This window comes from Parasteatoda tepidariorum, chromosome 9 (assembly GCF_043381705.1).
Source record: "Parasteatoda tepidariorum isolate YZ-2023 chromosome 9, CAS_Ptep_4.0, whole genome shotgun sequence".
Taxonomy (NCBI): Eukaryota; Metazoa; Arthropoda; class Arachnida; order Araneae; family Theridiidae; genus Parasteatoda; species Parasteatoda tepidariorum.
The window spans coordinates 7,562,029-7,574,863 of record NC_092212.1 but is presented as its reverse complement, the minus strand read 5'-3'; the positions used below and the strand labels follow the sequence as shown (position 1 = coordinate 7,574,863).

The following is a 12,835-nucleotide window of genomic DNA, read 5'->3' as shown; positions in this document are numbered from 1 at the left end:
GGTTATATCTGGGTAAAATGTAATTTTTTTTAAGAATTTTTATTGCAATTTACATGAAAAAGAAACTACTTCATTGCTAATAATGTGTAAAAAGCTACAGTGTAAATTTTATTACTGACCCTGGTATTGTTGTATACATTTTTCTGTAGTCACGGAAAAATGTATTTGACTATAGATATGGAGTGCCACTGGTCCTGGGTTCAATCCTCGGGCCGGGCAAGGTTGACTCAGCCTTTCATCCCTTCAGTGGGTCGATAAATGAGTACCAAGTATGTTTGGGAACTAAAAACTGGGGGCTTCGCGTTCCGCTGACCACCTAACCGGAACATATGCTCCTGCACCTCAGAGCCCAAGGTCAAGAAAACTGAGATGGGCACAGTAGGTCTTGGTCCTCTGTGGGCTGTCGAGGCACTGAATTTAGTTTATAGATATGGAGGTCCTTGGTTTAATCCCTATCTAACATCTGGCATTATTTTACCACCACTTGTGTCTTAGATCATTGCGTCAAATATTTATTTTGTTAATAAGGCTCTGAGTTTTTTAAAAATTAGAATTCATTTTCTCAGTAAGTGATGTTACTTTTGAAAGTTTATTTTGAAAGTGGAATGTGCAGGGTATCCTCGCACCTGCAAAGTCATGAATTTCGCTATTGAACAAAATTTGTCATGAAATTTCATGATCTCAACTATTTTTGGAAAAAAAAATCATGGATTTAGGTAGCCGAAAAATCTAATTTTTAAAATGGAATTTACCCCCCTGAAATTTCAGGGTGTTCCAAATATCTGAATTTGTAAAAAAATCCCCACTCACAGTCATATTTTATAAAAATGTAAAATGTTTTTATCATATTCTTTAAAAATTATGTTCTCTAAAAAAAAATGATGAAAAAAAGAGCATTTCTAGAGCGAATTATCTTTAAAACTTCTGCGATTTCAGAATTTTTATTATTATGTATTTTTTTCATTTTATAAATTTAAATTCGAGTTGATGCAAGCCAGTCAGCCAGTCATTGGTAATTTTCTTTTTTATTCTGAAAGGAGAACAGAAGTCAGGAGTATTTCTTCTCTTTCTGATGAACAAGAAAGTATCTTTAGAATATACTTCTGCAGAAAAAAAGATATTTGCTTTACTATTTTTTTCAGCTATTTTATTGCTTCAACTCTTTCTTTACTCTGTTTTTTAAATTCAAAATCTATGAATATGAAGATACAGAGTAAAACAGTTTTGGTTATGCCTATCATTTCAATTAATATTATTATAATGCTTTTTTAAAAATTTATTGTTGTGTTTTTGTCGGAAAAATAGTAACCTCGTTAAGTCATGAAAAATTCTCGGAATTAGTCATGAAAAGTCATGGATTTGAAAATCTAAAATGTAGCAGATATCCTGTATGTGTCTACGGCTTTTAAATATTAGTGTTTGAATGAATTTAAAAATATTAGTAAAGGTAATTCAATTAGATAAAAGATCATCAAATGAATGGACATTATCCACCAACTGAACATTATCCATTTTCAAAAATAACTGCTCATATCCTGAAATCTGTAATTCATGAAATGATTTTAATGTTGGCATTTCAAATTTAGATTTAGTTTCAGTAAAATGTTTTTGACAGGTTGTTAGAACAGGAATTGAAAAAGGCTCCTCTGCTGGTTTTGCTGCTGAGTGTGAAGGATTTGGAACTTTGACTATGACAACCCATTCTAGAGCCCTTATAGGTTTGTACAGCGGACAAACTTTATGCAAAAAGAATCGCTTTGGAGAACCTGAAACAAAGACAAAGTAATCATTTAGCTCAATAGCGAATGGTATTTTATTATTTAATGTTTATGTATTATGAACTCTTGAATTATATCCTATTAGGACAGTTGCAGTGCTTGGAGCTGGACTCATGGGTGCTGGTATTGCCCAAGTGACTGTTGATAAATCTTTCGATGTCCTTCTGAAAGATGATAACCCAGACAGTCTTGCCCGTGGTCAAAATCAGATTTACGATGGATTGGACGGTGCTGTCAAAAGTAAAAGAATATCTTCGTAAGTAATGTACTGCGTAAGTTCTTTTAGCTCTGAAAAATACATTTCATTACAGTGTTTCAAATGAATACTTAAAAACGTACAAGACTTTTTATATCTGATAATAATATTGCTGATTAAACTATATTGTGGATGGGAATTATGTAAAATTTAGAGGATATCGTTACATGTATTTTTCATAAAATCGTGATTTTTCATGAAAAATTTCTTAAATGTCACATTTTTGATGTAAATTGTACAGAAACTGTTAAATTTTTTTGCTCCCACACCAGTCTGATCGTAAAGACACCGAAATTCCAAGGGTGCGCAATATCGGTCCTCGTTAAACAGTTCTACCATAGAGTGCTCGACTGTGCGCGCAGGTCGTCGGGCTACCAAAGCAAGGGAGCCGCTCCCTCTGCTAAGGATCAAAATTGAGTTGGCGTGGCTTCGGACAATCGGATCATCCTCGTGGTTGTTTCCCTGTTCGTCGCCTACAGCCCATTGTGCGGCTCTAGTGCAGAATAAATAAAATACCTACATACCTAATTTCTTTTAAATTAACTAGTTTTATTCATGTTGGTCAGAGTCATAAAAGAAGCAAAGGTTTGGATAAATTAAAGACAAATTAGGATCTTATACAAGCATGAGATTCTTCATTGGATTTACAATGTTAACATTCACTTTTTTAACTTTGTTTTAAAACATTTTTTTTTTAAAGTTTCTTAATTATTTTTGTTATATTTTGTCAAGGTTGCTGAAAACTAAGCACACTACCTAAATTTTTCTACAATAGGTTTTGTCAACTAAACAAATTTCTGTAGTTGGTTTTGCTTTTAAATTAATATTCATAATTTTATTTTTACATAATAATCATCTTTATGCAGTAATTATTTCTATTAAGTTTTTTTAATATAAATATAAGTCTTCTTGTTAATATTTAAAAAAAAATATGGTTCAATAACAAATCATTCTATTAAATTTGATACTTTTAAATGCATTTGAACAAAAATATTGTTAATTTGTTGCGCCAAAATAGTCTTCTGATTGTTTTACCACATTTATTTATTTAATTTATTTTATATCTTGTGTTTTTTCCTGTTTTTTGTATTTTCATACCTGCTTATAAAATATGGTAGTACTATAGGTATTCACTAATGGCAAAAGTCCTTGTTACTGTTCCATGTAAATTTCAATTTCTCATGAATTGAACATTATTAGACAGTTCTGAAAAGGATGTTTTGTACCTTATTTACAAACTATCATTTTATAGCGACTAGAATATTTATTTAGATGCCAAAGTTTCTTATTTTCACTTTTTTGTAAAAGCTGATCACCCAGTTTGCTTCAATATTTTTATTTTCTCCCAGACAAGAAAGAGATAGGTACGTGTCTAAGTTAAATGGAGTTTTGAACTACGACAAGTTTAGCAATGTGGACATGGTTATTGAAGCTGTTTCTGATGACTTGAACATCAAGCACAAAGTGATTAAAGAAATGGAGAAGTACGTTCCTGAACACTGTATCATAGCCTCCAACACTTCAGCATTGCCCATACACAAGATTGCTGAAGCAAGCAAGAATCCAGAAAAAGTAAGCATTCAAACATTAGAAGATTTAGAGAATCATTAAGTTTTGGCTGTTTATAATAAGTTTCTGAGAAGGAACGAGGGTCTAACATTTACTGCAGAATCGTGGCAATACGGCGACTTTGTAGCAGAACGTTACCGAGTTCCTGCAGAAAGATTTTTCCATTGGGAAGTAAAAACTTTTGCTTTTCTTTTTGGCAGAAATTTTTGAAAGATTTTATCTTTTCTTTTGAATTATATTCAAAAGATGCCTTTCTTGCGCATCGGAGTGAAAAAAAAAACTCTTTGTGATTTTTCTATTCTCATTTGAGGCTAATGAAAAATAAAGAATATTGAAGTAAAAAACTTTCTGTTCCGTAGAAATTTTCGTTCTGTTTTTTTTTTCATGCAGTTATTAATACTACTTTATTTCCACATAGCTTTTAAAATCCCATACCTTTAATATGATATTATTTGTTGCAGCAACTGAATCTCAAAATGAATGCACACATTTAGTAACCCCTTTTTTGAAGAGCCAGATTCGTGTGATTTCGCCGTCGATCTTTTTTTTCCCGGTAGTTACTGCTGCAGGCTTCATGATTTTTTAAAATGTCATTTAATGTGACTATGAATTACAAAATGTGAGAAAAGAAATAATTAGTGTGTTATCTTTCTACAAAATGGGAGAATATCGCCATAATATTAGAATAAAAAAATATTACATATTCAATTAAAAAATTATTTTATTTGATCCGAATTTTTATTTATTTAGTTTTTGAAGCTAACACTTCGCTTACTTTAAATTAATTATTTGTTTATTTTAGGAACCTTGTGTAAAGATATTAGTATTAGAGAGGTATGCCTCAGAAAACCCGAAAAACTTCTGCTACAGGGGTGTCTAACATTTATTGCAGACGTTTTTGATGTCATTTCTCTAGTGATTCTGTTTTTTTCTTGTATTAAAATATTTTCGCTTCTGCAATGTTTCGCAAGTGCCTGAAGTATTCTTAAGATGGCTAACACATTATTCTAGATATTAGTGTATTGGATTTTTTTAAAAAGTTATTTTCAATTTTTTTATTTCTTTTTATCTTTTGTTGTTGTTGTCTTGTCCTGTAGAGCAATTATCTTTGTCCAAAAGTGTCTAAAACAGCTTTGGCCATATCAATAATCTTTTATGGAATAGAGGAGTTGCTGCGGGGGATCCAGATGTATCCTGAAGAGCTTCGCCAATATGGCTGGGTAATCAAAGATATGGTCGGGAGAGAGTTCGGTGTCGCTGCAGTGAGGACAATTTTTGTAGCTTCAATGGCCATCGGGAGATATCTTCATTCCCTTGAAGTGTTTAGTCCTCAATCTAGCTATGGTTGTGGAAATGGTTCGATCACAGTTTAGGGCAGGGATGGAGTGCTTTTGAAAGGTAGCAGAATGTCCAACCACCAGGCAGAAGATCTACCACCCAAAGGAAACCAAAGGAGGCATTCCCCGATCCGCCACCCGGGGACGCTCCCTCTAGGGGTTACAAGCTCCGCCCAGGGATCTTATCTTTTGATTTTTTAATGTTTTGTTCTCCCCCTTATTTATTATTTATCTGGTTTGATCTTCAGAAATTGTCTGACATTGAGATCATCTAAATAAAATCTTTTTTTTTAGTTCTGTATATTTCATGGCTTCTATATGTATACATAGCAAATAGTATAAAGTGTGCTTATCTCCATATTTTTTTTATCAAAAATTTGAATTTGGTTTATTTTATCATTAATTAATGATGCTTTGACAAAATTCCGTATATTTACAATCGTTTAATAAAATTTTTGAGATTCTCTAAAAAACGAAAATTTTGCATTGGATAATAAAATAATATTCAGAAAAAGTTTTCATGTTAAATTAAACAACTTCATCAGATGTCGTTGGTGTTAAATATTAAAAATCAGTATTTAATTTGAGAAATTTCTCTGTTTACCTAGATTTTCTTCTCATAACATAGTAAAATAAAAATTTAGTTAATTCTTTTTTTTTGAAGCATTGCCAGTTAGGAGTTACTTTGTGAAAAATTAAAAATTTAACATCAACATGAATTTTTAATTATAATTATTGTTTATTTACTTTCTGTAGGTTGTTGGAATGCATTACTTTTCCCCAGTAGACGAAATGCAGTTGCTAGAAATTATAACAACCGATAAAACTTCAAAGGATACTGCTGCAGCAGCTGTTCAAGTTGGTTTAGAGCAGGGTAAATTGGTGATTGTTGTCAAGGATCGACCTGGATTTTACACTACAAGAATTCTAAATCCAATAATTTTTGAATCTATCTACATGCTCCAAGTATGGTTGTCCTCATTCTTTCATTTTATTCTTTTAATTAGTAGTATAGGTTATGTCTGAGTACCATATAGTCTAAGCAGATGGGAAATTTGCATATTTTTCATTCAACTTCAACTTGGCAGCATTGGGAAAGGCAGGAAGTGCAATAGGGCACATGAAAAATAAGATATTTTGGGAATATGATGTATAGGATTTTAAAACAGTTAAATGCCTATAATACCAGGATATAATATTTCGGAATTTAAAAACGCTAGATGCACATAGCAGCATAAATAGATGTCATAAAATACTGAAATTTTGTTTACGAAATAGATATTAGAAATTTTTCTGCATTAAATTATTTGAATATATTTAATTTATAAATATTTTCAAAATAAATCCTGTAAAGATAAAACATCATTGACTATTTTTAGTTTAGCTCTGTTAAATAAGTATGCCTCAACGTGACAGTTTCTATGACAACAGCTGTGATTAGATCTGTGTGCAATTAGCAGTGCCGCCAAGTTAGGTTAGAACAATGTTACAGTTAGAGCTTCCAAAAAATTTGAATTTAATGTTTAAATATTTTTATATTTCATTTTTCAAGTCCTAAGATTTTCTCCGTTTTTACAGTCTTGTGTTTCTTAGGAATTAATGTTCTGTTCTTTTTATTATCTAGGAGGGGATTAGTCCTAAAGAGCTCGACAAATTCACTAAAGCTTTCGGTTTTGCAGTCGGTGGTGCAACTTTAATTGATGAAGTGGGCATTGATGTTGCTACTCATAGTGGAGAGCATTTGGGTGGCATATTTGGTGAGAGATTTTATGGCAAATCAGATCTCAATGTCATGAAGAGCATGGTGGCTGCTGGATTTCTAGGTAATTTTTCTTCATAGATAGAGTTTAGTAAAGCATGGGTCGATCATTTCTTATAAAATCATTCATTGAAAGCAATAGATTCCAGAAAATGACATATAAAATATTAAATAATGGCTGGAAAGCCAACAAGTTTAAAATATGATAATTGAAAATTTTTTATACTTCATGCAAAAATATTTGATGCAAAAAAATTCGAATAAAGACTGTTTATTTATTTGAAAATTATGGTTTGAGCGCACTCGTTAGCTCTCAGTACAGTAAATTTTTTCGACATTTATAACGGATTGCTATTCATTTTCAGTAAGTTCATGTGAATGCCGAATGCTCCGCATAGTTTAAAAAAGAATGACGGCCTTCTGCAAATTTTGTCAGTGGTTGTAATTCTGATTCACCGTCTTCTTTAATATCACTTTGCTCTTCATCTTCTGCAACCATTTCTTTAACTGACAAGACCACACAATTCAACATTTTTGCTTACTGAATTATAATAAAGAGTTTCCACGCACTGCAACAAATCTCTGCTATCTTTACTACTAGCATCAGGGTTATTGTTTTTCTTCTCAAATTGTAATAAAATAGATAGTTATAATATGGATAAAATTTCTGAACAATAGATACAGGAAGATCGATGCTAGTTTTAAAACTATCTAAAAGAGTTTTATTAACAATATGAGAATAGCATTTGTGACTAGACTGTTTAAAGAAGATAATTCGCAGAAACGAAATATGCATGAATCAATTGAAACAGGGTTCAACTGAATTTCATATTTGAAGCTTTCAATATTATGGAAACTAATTAAAATTATTGATTATGCGCAGGACGCAAGTCTGGAAAGGGATTGTTCCTGTACACTCCTGGTGTTAAGGATAGAGATGTGAATCCTGGTGCTGGAGATATTTTCAAGAAGCACAAAGTAGATTCTTTGAAAGAGTAAGTGATCTCAATTTATGTAACTTACAAATTTTATTCTTACTTATTCATGGTTCATATCGTTTCTAAAAAGTGCTTAAAGGTGCTTATTTCCGTGTTTTAAAAGCCCTTTAAGGTACTTTTTTTCACGGAGTGTTTTTTAAAAGTGATTAATTTTACCTTCATGAAAATTATATATTTTTTTCTTTACCATGTCTATTTTCGCTGCGTGTTATGCAAAAGTGTGTTTTTCACATTGTTCTATAGAACATTTTTACAATTTATTCAAGCACAATCCATTTCAGCACAACATCGGTCTGTAACGTATGATCGCGCCAACCATTTTACATGTTTGATGAAATATTTGCGAGTCGGTATTTGCGTCGACTAAGCTGGGTTCGATGAGATTTTTGCACTCTTATGTGCAACTCTGCTGCATTTTGCAAGATGTTCTCAATTTCAGGTTTCATGTTCTACGTTCTGAAATTGCATAAAAAATTTATTTGATCTTTTCGTGTTGGCTAATATAATCAAAAGATGAGTTCTTGGTCTGAAATTAGTTGCAGTTGTATCATGATCATGTAAAAGTCTTGGCAATCATTTTGCATTCTGAGTATAGTACTTAAAAATATTTTTTGAGTGCTTAAAAAGTACTTAAAAGGGCTTTTTTTTGATTTTGAAAGATTTGGTTGCGCTTCCTGTTATTGGATGCGATCCCTCATTGATTTCACTTTCTTTAGTAAACAGATTTTTTCTGATTAGACTTAGTTTGCAACACCAGTAATCGTTTCAGTTCTTAACGTCATTCACATTAGATACGAAATGGCCTGACATTGGACACAAAATGTCCTAACATTAGACACAATACATTCGACACAAAATAGCCTAAAAATGTACAACTGTGACAGTCTGTTTTCTAATTAAAATTTAACTTAAAGAATAAACTTCCTTGCTTGTATGAGATATTTTATAACTGTTTTTTTTAAATTAAAATATTCTTCAACCCGAATTTTATAGTGTTTAAATTTCAAAATGCAGGGGTGCTAATTCTAAATATAAAAAAATTAATATATTTCGACATTTTTCGTAAAGAAAACTTTATTTATTCACAACATGTTCGAAACAAACCAAGTTTAAAAATTTGTTTCAGAATCAAAGATCTAAGTAAGTTTTACTAAATAATAAAATATTAAAATTAATTTTTCCTTATGAAAAGTTAAAACCTGATAAAAAATTATATTATATTATAATGCAGTGTGTGCTAAAAAATTATATTATAATACAGTGTATGTTAAAATTTAAACTATTTTTTTTCGTTGAACTTTTATTTTTTGAAAACGGATTTAATGTTGTTTTAATTGCTCAAAGGAATAATTAACTTATTATTAATTGTTATAAAAAGGAAATTTGTTATGGCTCTCTTCTAGAAATGGTTGCACTTCCTACAGAAGCTAATTTTTGTTAAAAGCCATAATGTGCATATAATATGCTATGTTCAGGATACGCTTATACAAATATTTATCTGATAAGTAAATGCAAAGACACATAAAGAATATCTTGCAAAATCACTAAATATTTTTTTCTTTAAAAAACCACTGATTTAAATCCTCTACTATTAAATAATTTTTTTATGTCTTTAATTTTAGTGGAATATTTAATATAATTTATTAATATTTTTAAGGATGTGATTATAGTGTCAGATTTTGCGAATATTGAAGGTTTTATTTCGAGAATTAATTTGTAGAAAATTTTGTAAATTACTATTTGACGTTTGAGATTGATTGTTATATAAAAAATACGAAAAAAGAAATCAAATGTGACTGAAAGCAAATGTGACTATATGCAATGCTGAACATACAACCACAATCGTGCAGTTGGTCACGAGATTGTGGACCTCCATGACAGCATGGTCCTCACCTCCTACATCAGAAGGCCTCCACATGGTATTTTATAAGTAGTCTGCGTAGACTATTTAAAAAGTGAACCAGTTGTGTGCATGAAACCATATTCTATTTTAAAGTTGACTGAGAGATATTTTTGATATATATTTGAGAATTGAATCTGTAGTGGTTGACAGGTAAATAACACAAATCAATAATATTCATAAATTAAGCAACTTTTTGGGCATATATTTGCTACCACTTTTTTATTTTTACTAGATTATGTATTAGATGGCTCTTTCATAAACCAGTTTGCCTTTATAGCAGTGTGATCGGACTACCTACAAAAAACTGTGTGGAGGCATTGGCACGGCCCACAAAGCTCTGTTGCGGAAATACTTTATTTTATTTATATATATATATACATGATTCCGCCTATTTATTTTATTAAAAGGTGCACTACTGAAGAGCTTCAGATGAGAATAATTACAAGATGCATAAATGAAGCTATTCTCTGCTTGGAAGAAGGTATCCTTGCCAATCCTGTAAGTACTTATCCTTTATACTAACAATCCTTAACATTTAGATTGTTATAATCTCTATACAGTCTAAATTGAGTTTATTGCCAATAAAGCGCAGGAATAGCATGACTAACTAATTTTATTAAAGTGTCAACATGTTCTTCGACTGAACTTTTCCAATAAATATAAGCCCATCATAATTACGTATACAATGGAGATAAAAACTAGTTCAATTTCTTCCATCTTATTCTGTGTAAATAAGTATGCATTGTTTATGTATGAAGAATATGCATGGAAAAAAAATTCAACAAAGTTTCAGCTTTACAGCCGTGAATTAGGAGCTTAAATTTGACATTAAATGAGAGAATGTTATTTTTCAATCGATATACATTGTTCGACAAGAAATGTTTTGTATAAATGTGTTCAAATAGCTGGACAGTTGAAGGCATTAAGTTTATAAAAGTTTCACAGTATCGGTATATAAATTATTTATTTATACTTGCTTCAATCTGTCTTTTATTGCTTTAACTTTCCTTTGCTGTATCTGAGTTTTTAAACTTTGATTATTATTTGATCATAATTAAATAAAAATTAATGCAAGGGATATTTAACGAGCAAAGAATTTTCTATTAATAAATTAATCTTTTTTTTACACAGTTGGAAGGCGATATTGGTGCAGTATTTGGTCTTGGTTTCCCACCTTTCCTTGGAGGACCCTTCCGCTACACAGACACCTACGGGGCTGATAAGTTAGTGAAATGGATGGAACAATTTAGTGCAATTTATGGTCCACAATTCACCCCCTGCCAATTGCTCTTAGATCACGCCAAAGATCCCAGCAAGAAATTTCATCCACCTGGAAAAATTTCTTTTTTCTTATAAAATTTAAATGTGTTTTAAATGAATTTAGTTTCATTCTTAAATTTCACATACGTATTTTTTTTTCCTTTTCTAAACCGGAAATTTTTTTGTTTTTCTATAAAATAAATGTGTCTTAAATGAAGTTAGTATAATTTTTAAATATTACTGCAAAAAAGAGAAGAAAAAAAACAACTTTCTGATTTTACGTAGAGTTTTTTTCCACAAGTTATTCATTCATGTTAACTGTAAAAAATAATTGTTGATTCTGCCTTCATTCAAATAATAATGTTTTAAAGGTGTTGCTAAAATGATTGTTAATATATAAAATGTTTTAAGATTACATGCATCAGATATTTATACAAACACGAAATAGATTATATTTTGACATGTACATAGCCTCTCATAATATTTTTATAGATGTAAATTAGATATTTTTATTTTTATAATAATAAATATCTGAAATGAAGAGTTTTTTTTTTATCACATTGTTGTGTTTTGTTTTAAAATGGAATGTTCAGTTTTTTATTGTCTTGAAGCACTTTAAATATTATTTTCTCTTATGAATTTATTAAAATAATAGCATTTCCCCAGAAGTCAGAAGAAACTTACAATTTTTAGGAAAGTATAAATTTGATATTTTAAACAAAATAAATAACGTTGAACATTGTAGTTTTTTTCTACTAAGCGTTAAAAAAATCCTAACTTCTGAGCTTATTTTAACGTTTTCACTAGGTTAGGAAACTTGATTTCTGACCAGACAAAGTCCAAGTAATGCATTTTGTATAATCAAAACCTGGAAAATCCTTGCGACAAGCTTGACAAAAACTTGTATTATAATTCAGGTTAAGAACAAGTAGCGCAGGTGGCTCAAAATAAATTAAAATATGATTAATAATTATTTCTAGTCACAATTTCCATACTTTATTTAATAATTTCTTGTTCCAAGTTTTTTCTTAAAACAAAGATCACTTTTTTAGTAAGAACTTTTTTATATTGGAGTGAGAGAAACTTTGTATCTGAACATAAATTGTATAACTAACAAAAATATGAACATTTATTCTTTTTTCAACATAGTCACCATTAACATTGCTACACCATGACACCAGGTTTTGAATATCATCTATAAAGAAATGTCACGTGACCGTTAAACCGGTTAGTAACAGTTTCTTTCAAAATGTCTTGGGAATCATTTTTCCCAAAAGAAGTTCAAAATATAGAGTTTCGTTAAAAGATTTACTAATGTAGAAATAAGGAATAAAGTGGTAACAAATTCATAAATTACTCGAACCCCCCACCCCAGTTGCTGCCTTTTTATATAATTACAAACCTTACTCATATAATTTTTAACTTGAGAAAATTCTCAAAAATATAAAAAAAAAGCATCTTTGACATGACACAAATACTTCACATACTACTTGTCCATAATTATATTTATGTTAATTTTAGTTTTCTAGTAATTTTAATATAAAATATTTTACATTATGAGCAGATTCAATTCGAAGTTATAGATTCAATTTGCAGTTTATAGTTTCAATTTTTCTACAGATGAAGGATGTTTTTTTCCGATCATTTATTGATTTTTGTTCGAAAATCGTCTAAAAGTGTAGAAAAATTTTAAATATTAGGAATTGTAATTGAATTGTACATTTTTTTTCTTTCAGCTCGTTGAATGTGAAATATTTTAAATAATCAAAAATCTTTTCGGAACTACTCGCAGTTTTAATATTTTCAGTAGTACACACTTCAAAAATAAAATCACACGGAAAACATTCTGAAATGTGAATAAAATTGCGCAAAACGTTTGTAGTATCAAATAATTGTTGAGTTTCCTTTTCATACGTTTGCAGTTGGAATTTTTCAATTAAATTAAACTAGTTATTGCTCATTATAGAGCTTCAGA

At 30.2% G+C, this 12,835-nt stretch overlaps 1 protein-coding gene across 1 annotated transcript in view; it reads left to right on the top strand.

The window, feature by feature from the left end:
• The window catches only part of LOC107437388 (trifunctional enzyme subunit alpha, mitochondrial), a 41,316-nt gene extending 29,915 nt beyond the window's left edge, over positions 1-11,401 (top strand). The window contains exons 10-17 of the mRNA XM_016049374.4: positions 1,616-1,782; positions 1,864-2,034; positions 3,384-3,606; positions 5,697-5,906; positions 6,565-6,763; positions 7,583-7,694; positions 10,008-10,098; positions 10,732-11,401. Coding sequence (XP_015904860.1) covers positions 1,616-1,782; positions 1,864-2,034; positions 3,384-3,606; positions 5,697-5,906; positions 6,565-6,763; positions 7,583-7,694; positions 10,008-10,098; positions 10,732-10,956 — 1,398 coding nt within the window. The 3' untranslated portion in view covers positions 10,957-11,401. The remainder of the gene's footprint in view (positions 1-1,615; positions 1,783-1,863; positions 2,035-3,383; positions 3,607-5,696; positions 5,907-6,564; positions 6,764-7,582; positions 7,695-10,007; positions 10,099-10,731) is intronic.
• Positions 11,402-12,835: the final 1,434 nt, after the last annotated feature.